The sequence below is a fragment of the Myotis davidii genome, unplaced genomic scaffold, assembly GCF_000327345.1.
Source record: "Myotis davidii unplaced genomic scaffold, ASM32734v1 scaffold4785, whole genome shotgun sequence".
Taxonomy (NCBI): Eukaryota; Metazoa; Chordata; class Mammalia; order Chiroptera; family Vespertilionidae; genus Myotis; species Myotis davidii.
Genome location: NW_006296081.1, coordinates 62 through 7,366, shown reverse-complemented (window position 1 = coordinate 7,366; position 7,305 = coordinate 62). Strand labels below are relative to the sequence as shown.

The 7,305-nt window shown below is 48.9% G+C and overlaps 1 protein-coding gene across 1 annotated transcript; it reads left to right on the top strand.

Moving 5' to 3' along the window:
• The first annotated feature begins 836 nt into the window (after positions 1 to 836).
• On the top strand, positions 837 to 5,503 carry LOC102761052 (leukocyte immunoglobulin-like receptor subfamily B member 4). The gene is made up of 6 exons (XM_006771014.2): positions 837 to 1,363; positions 1,687 to 1,875; positions 2,067 to 2,102; positions 2,293 to 2,580; positions 2,718 to 3,029; positions 4,958 to 5,503. The coding sequence occupies exons 1-6, from the start codon at positions 1,225 to 1,227 to the stop codon at positions 5,089 to 5,091; spliced, it is 1,098 nt and encodes a 365-aa protein (XP_006771077.2). The 5' UTR covers positions 837 to 1,224; the 3' UTR covers positions 5,092 to 5,503.
• The last annotated feature ends 1,802 nt before the right edge of the window (positions 5,504 to 7,305 follow it).

The following is a 7,305-nucleotide window of genomic DNA, read 5'->3' as shown; positions in this document are numbered from 1 at the left end:
TCTCCAGTTCTCTCCTCTCCCCACCTCCTGAGGACCCTTCCTATAGGCCCATCTGGTCTGAGCCTGCCTGCTGCACCCTCTCCACCAGTTACCACCTTCAAAAGAGATCCAAGGTGCACAACTGGTATTCAAGGCTGTGAATGGTCAGGTTGAACAGGTCAGAAAACATGGCTCTCCCTCCACAACCCAACTCACCCAGTTACCCACACTCCCCTCCACACCAAACCGCACTCAGAAACTCAGCTGTTGGAAGATTCTGTGCAATCAGGTGACTCAGTTGGTTAGAGTGTCATCCCGATATGCCAAGGTAGGAGGTTCAAACCCTAGTAAGGCCACATACAAGATTCAAGCAATGAATGCATAAATAAGTAGAACAACAAATCTCTCTCTCTCTCTCTCTCTCTCTCTCTCTCTCTCTCTCTCTCTCATTTCTGCTCTATATCTAAAAATCAATTAAAAAAAGATATGAGCTCAACAATTGCTGGGCTGCTCAGCTAGACAGCTAGATAGGCCTTATTTCAACCACCTATATTTTACTGAGCATCTATTTTATGGCAACTTAAAAAATACAGAGCACTCCCTCATTATCTCATTTCCTTTATTCTCCTAACGGGTACATGAGGCTGTAACTGAACTGTGTGCCGCCTAAATATCTGCAAAGTCTGCTGCATCTCGGCCCCATGAGTCCAGGGAAGGGATCCCTGAGCTTCAGCTATATCTCTCTAGAGCCTGGCCAGTGACGAACTGTGTGCCGCCTAAATATCTGCAAAATCTGCTTCATCTCGGCCCCATGAGTCCAGGGAAGGGATCTCTGAGCTTCAGGTACGACTCTCCAGAGTCTGGCCAGTGACGGCCCAGGGTCACTGCTCAGTAAGTACTGCCTGATTTCCTGGCCAGTGAGGGAAGCAAAGAGCAATTGCATTTAGAGACGCTCAGGAAAGGGAAGTGTCTTACACAAGCTCACAGAGGTTCTAGAAAAGGCAGAGTCAGAACTGGGCCAGAAATTGGGTGGGGTCCTCCCCTGCCCTGTTCCTCCACCCTCCTCACCTGGGACGGCTGTCACCCTCTGGATTTGGGTTTGGCATGAGGTGGAGGCAGAGTGTGCGGGGTCTGGTGAAACTCAGGTCGGTCTCAGAGGTCCCACAGCTTGCTGTCTCCTAGGGCCCACCCTCCAGGGATGGGCTACTTCCCTTCCTGAGAGGTCACTGATGAGGAACCAGTGACATGTCACTTGGAGACTGGACCTTGTCACACCTCATTCTTGCCTTTGTCCCCCAGGCTCTGTGGAGTTTATGTCTGCTGCGCACTGGGAACCATGTGAGGAAGCCCCCCGACCCAGAACCTCACCACCCTCTTGGCCTTGGTGAGCTCTGGGGAAAGGAGGTGGGGAGGGAGCGTTAACAGCTCAGTAACCATCACTGGGCTGATGGGATGGTGGAAGGAAGGGAGAAAACGTGCATGTGTGGAGTCTCAGGAAAGAGAAGGGAACTCCCAAGGTCACACAGACTCTGTGGGAGGCAGGAGCTGGTGCTTCCTTCTGCTCTGCCCTGTGCTCTGCACCCTCAGGGACTGGGACTAGGGTCACCCTCTGTATTGGGGTTAGACAGGAGGTGGAGGCAGGGCGTGGGGGGGTCTGCTGAGGCTCAGATCTGGTCCTGAAGGTCCCGGGACCTGCTGTGTCCTCAGCCATCCTTCAGGGAGAGCAGAGTGAGGCTGATGAGGAAATAGGGACCTGTCACCCAGAACCAGGACCCTGTCACACCCGCGCATCTGCTTGTCCTGCTGGGCTCTGTGGACTTTATCAGTCATCAGTGCCACTGGGGACCATGGCAGACAGCACCACCACCTTGACCTTCATTGTCCTCCTGTGCCTTGGTGAGTTAGTGGGGAAAAGAGAAGGGATGGGGTCCCCTCCCCTCCCAGGTCCTGGCCTTGGGAGACCCCAGGATTCAGGAGGCTCAGTGAGGACAGGCCTTTGGGGTGAGGAGACAGTGCTCAGGGTCCCAGACCAGGCCTGGAGCTTCTGTGTGCTGTCGGGGACTGTTCTCACAGGGACTTTCTTCCAGGGCTGTGTCAGGGCCCGTGGGACCAGGTACAGGCAGGTGAGTCTCCCTCCCTTCCCCCCTCCCACCCGCTTCCCCTGACCTCCTGCTTCAGCACAGTCACCCCATAGGCACCTGGGGAGACACAGGTTTGGAATAGTGGTGACCAATCTGGGAGGAGCCTGGGTGTGACAGCTGGTGAAGGAGGGGAGAAGGACGCCCGGACCATTCAGGTCTGATTCCTTTCCAGAATTCATCCCTAGTCCCTCCATCTGGGCTGACCCGGGCCGCTTCATCACCAACGGGAGCTCTGTGACCATCTGGTGTAAGGAGTATCTGCAGGCTAGTGCCCACGTTCTGTATAAAGACAGGGGCTCTGAGCCCTTGGAAATAAGGATCCCACAGGAGTCTAGCAACAAGGCCGGTTTCCTCATTGAAGCCATGACCCCATCCCACACAGGGCTCTACCAGTGTGCATATTACACCACTGAGGACAAACTGTCACATTGGAGTGACCCCCTGCTCCTGGTGGTGACAGGTAAGGGAGACGGCATGGGCTCCAGGTCACAGGCAGAGGGAATACAGTGTGACCTCAGGGGACTTCACCCCTCACAGAACACACCTGGGGCGCAAGGGTGACGGTCCCTTTAACACAGACCCTTTCTCCTTCCACAGGAATGTACCCTGCACCCTCCCTCTCAGCCCAGCCAAGCCCTGTGGTGGCCTCAGGAGGGAACGTGTCCCTCTCCTGTAGCTCACAGTTCACATCGGGCCCTTTCCATCTGCTGATGGAGGGAAAGTTTGATCCACCCCGAAACATGGAAGCAGAACTGAGGATCCATAATGGGAGGTCACAGGCCCAGGCCATCTTCTCTCTGGACCCCGTGAGCCCCTCCCATGGGGGGACCTACAGATGCTATGGTTCTTTCAGCTCCAACCCCAATGTGTGGTCACAGCCCAGTGCCCCTCTGCACATTGAGGTCACAGGTGAGGCACAGACCCCTGTGCATCCCCATCTGTTTCCTGGGCCTAAATTAACTGTGCTGTGTGTCCATTGGGGCCCTTAGGTCATGGGGGTCAGGGGTCTCCTGCCCAGACTCTGCATTCATCTCTGCTCAGTGTTTCTGTGCACCCCAGTTGGATGCAGGAGGCATCCTCTACAGGGATATGGCCCACATTCTCCTACACCCAAACTGGGGTGCTCTCCCTCCCTCCCTGTCCTCGCTCACTCTCCTTCACTGCTCTTCTCTTCTCACCCTGTCACATGAGGGTCCATCCCACCCGGCTGGTTTGGATTCACATCTATACAACCCTTCATGCTGGGTCTATTATGGTTCTTTTTAGAGAAACTTCGGGCAATACTTCAGTCTATAAACTCACAATTTCACTTACATTATATGGAGTCCAGATAGAAATATAAACATTCTATTCCTCTTTTCATTGGGAGCAGATCAAATTCAGATATTCGTTATGAAGAATAACTTCTTCTTTATATAAAGTCTTCTTATCACACACATTTTCAAATGAGCTTTATGAATGAACTTCAGAAGCTTTTGACAGCTATTTGTAAAATTGAGTAAATGCACAACCCATTTAGACAATTGCACAACTAATATAGCAATTTGTCAGAAAGCTGTTTGATTCTTATAGCTTTTCTAAATGGCACTGAGTACACATAGGAAAGCTATTGTGTGGGCATACTTATACCCTGACCTATTAGCCTCCCAAAGCTTCTCTCCCTGTGGATTGTTTTTCAGTTTATCCCTTTGATATAAAATTATATTCCCCAGCAGTCAAAGGAAATGTCATTTCTTTATTCCCAATGGCATACCTATTTTTCTCACTCCACATCCCATAGGATGAAACCGCAAAGCACAATGTTAATTCACACCCAAAGTTATGTCAAGGCAAATCCATTTACAAATTTGCATTTTATATTGAAAGCACTATTGGTCCCTATGTTCCAATCCGTTCTTCAGTTTCATTAGGGTTTACTAGGAAGGCTTTCTTTTCCTGACAGATACACCCACCCCCATAATTATCTTTTCTCTGACTTTTAACCACATGACACACATTACAAAGGCTTCTTAGATTCCCCACTTGGACATTACCCCAACTGAGCAACACGGATCATCCATGTGTATATCTGAATAGTGGAACTGAGTTATTGCATGGATCAGTGTACTGAGGAGATGACAATAATTTTGTTTATATCTCAGGTTTTATAGCAAAATAGGTAAACAGATTGACATAATTTCCTACTTTGGGTGCTCATTAAATAATGAAATTAGGGGAGTTTTCTCTGTGACTTAAGTTTGAACCAGACGTGTGGACAGGAGGCAGCCAATCAACAATTCCCTCTCATCATTGATGTTTCTATCTCTCTTTTCCTCTCCCTTCCTCTCTGAAATCAATAAAAATATATTTAATATATAAATAAATGAGTTAATGAAAGGATCAATAGATGAACAATTCCAGGTGAGGATGAAAATGCAGATCCCAGAGAGGAGGGGCCTGGGCGGGATGGAGTGAAGGAGACCCAGCCCAGACTTTCACTCCTTCATGCTCATGAGATTCAGGAATCCCTGATACCAACCCCTCCTCCACAGACCCGGGGTCCCCAGCTGTTGAGAACCTGGGATGACTTAGCAGTAGGGGAATAAGCTCATGGGGTCTTGAGTCTCAGGCTGAACGTGGACACACCGCTCTTAGTTATTTCTCAAGTGGGACCATTTCTCCCCTCACCCTCAGTTCTTGGGCAATGCTAACTCTTGTCAAGGTGACTCAGCAGGTGCTGAGTTCAGACATTACAGGGACGCTGAAGTAAAGGGAAGGTTGGAACCAGGGTTGACACAGAACCCGTGAGATTTGGGTTCTGCCCTGACCTCTATGACCTTTGCATCTACATTTTCCAGACTCCAAACCCCAAGACCCAGTGCCGATTCTCGCTGGGATGGGCGTGGCTGGCTTGGTCCTGGTGGTCTTCGCGGTGATACTATGTCAGACTCGAAATGACAACAGAAGGACCCTCGAGGCAGCCAGGATGTGAACACAGAGGGGACAACCGATCAGAGTGGGGGAGCCTTGGAGCCCATCTGATGACCCCAGGAGGTGCTGAAAGAGAACGTGGACCATAATTGGGGAAACTGTCTGCTGAGAACGTCCAGGGGAGAAGACGTGGTAGGCGAGGTTTGGGTGCAGGAGAACGTGGGCCCTGTCCCTGTAGAGGAAGCCTCCTGCATCCAGCTGGGATGATCTCCCTCCCTTCCTGTCCTCACTCACTGTCCTCCACTGCCCTTCTGTTCTCACCCTGTGACATGAGGGTCTGTCCCACATGGCTTGTTTGGATTCACATCTATACACCCCTTCATGCTGGGCCACATCCATCCCAACAAAAATGTGGTATCTTCATAGCCTGTGGGGTTTTTTATTTTATTTTTATTGACTTTTGAGAGAGAGGAAGGGAGAAGGATAGAGAGATAGAAACATTGAGGAGAGAAAAACATCAGTTGCCTCCTACATGACCCCTTTTGTGGATGGAGCCTGCAGCCTAGGCATGTGCCCTGAGCTGGATTCGAATCAGTGACATCCTTAGGTCGATGTTCTTAGGTCGATGTTCAACCACTGAGCCACACTGGTTAAACTGTGGGATTATTTTTAAACCAAGAAGAACAAAGTAAAAAAAATGTCCTGATACCTGCTCCACGTGGTCCAGACTATTGCACATCTCCACCCTCCTACCATCTCCATGGGACTCTTTTTTTTTTTTTTGGTGAGGGATTACAAATTTATTTGATCATCCACACATCACATGGCTGAGCCTGGATCGGTGCTTCTCCTTTGTATCCTTACCCGGGACCTGCTGTTTACCTAGATTTCATGTGATTCTGAATGATGCTTGCTCTGTAGTTTAGTTGTAATTTCGCCGTGGTTTGGGGAGGATTTAAGTACTTCCTTTACTTCCTCTGCTATCTTGGGAAGAAGTTGTAATATTTTGATAACAAATAAATAATTTTGAATTGTTGGCATCATTTCATTTAAGTAATGCATAGGTTTGTTTTAAGTAGCTTTTTAAAAAATTTTCCAGACCAGTTTTAAATTGATTCAAATTTATTTGCTTTATGCATTTACATCAATCAGTTTCAAGGTTATACATGCATTTCCAGTAGGAATAGTTGCCACCATTGTTAAATTGTTAAACGGGTCTGTGGGCCAGTCACTAGCTGCAACTACAACTGTTCCACCTGGAGCGATAGGATTACTGTGCCTCAGTGTTTCTACCAAAAGGTCATTGCTGATGCCGGCTTCACTGAAAGGCTGAACAACAGACATGGCCACAGCATCAGAAGATTGCTTGAGAAAGCTGTCCCATGTACATGGATCTGAACCCTTGAAGGATCACCTCCAAATAGACCAATTTCCCCTAAAATAGTCACCCTAGAAAGGATCACTGCCAACAAAAATACCAAACTGGAAACAAATCCAAGTCTGTATCTGCACCTGGATCTGCCAGGGACCTTGATTCTACAGTTGACGGCTCTTCCTCATTTGAGTGTCTGTCACTGTTACATCCAAAACAAATATTTTATTGGCAGCTGCAGTCCCCACTCCATTCCCATCAGCCATCACACCATTCCCATCAGTTCCCACTCCATTCCCATCAGCCATCCCTCTATTCCCATCAGTCCCCACTCCATTCCCATCAGCCATCCCTCCATTCCCATCAGGCCCCACTCCATTCCCATCAGTCCCCACTCCATTCCCAGGAGGCAGCATGTCAGAAGCAGTTCTTGCTCAGACTCCAGGCTGCTCAGGCCTTCTGTGCGCATTCAGTTGGCTGTTGCTCTGCTGCCTGTACTGAGGCTGCAATAATCTCTAGCTGCTAGCACCATCTCTGGAGTCTAGCGCCATTTAAAAGGATGCTGTGTGGGCTGCTGCACCAATTTCTTTTTTTAAAAACTGTATCTTTATTGTTGAAAGTATTAGAGTTGTCCCCGTTTTTTCCCCACTGACCCCACAACTGCCCTTCTCAGGCCTTTCCCACACTATTGTCTGTGTCCATGGGCTGTGCCTATGTGCATATAACTTCCCCAGTTAATCTCTCCCCACTCATCCACTTACCCAGCTTTTCCTCTGAGATTCGTCAGTCTGTTTTATGCACCTATGTTTCTGAATCTCTTCTATTCATCAGTTTATTTTGTTCATTAGGTTCTATATATGAGTGAGGGCATGTGATACTTATCTTTCTCTAACTGGCTTGTTT

Coding starts and splice junctions, on each gene's coding strand:
- LOC102761052 (XM_006771014.2), top strand. CDS start 1,225: ATGTCACTTGGAGACTGGACCTTGTCACACCTCATTCTTGCCTTTGTC. Junction 2,581..2,717: donor CCTGCTCCTGGTGGTGACAG/GTAAGGGAGACG, acceptor CTCCTTCCACAG/GAATGTACCCTGCACCCTCC. Junction 3,030..4,957: donor TCTGCACATTGAGGTCACAG/GTGAGGCACAGA, acceptor TACATTTTCCAG/ACTCCAAACCCCAAGACCCA.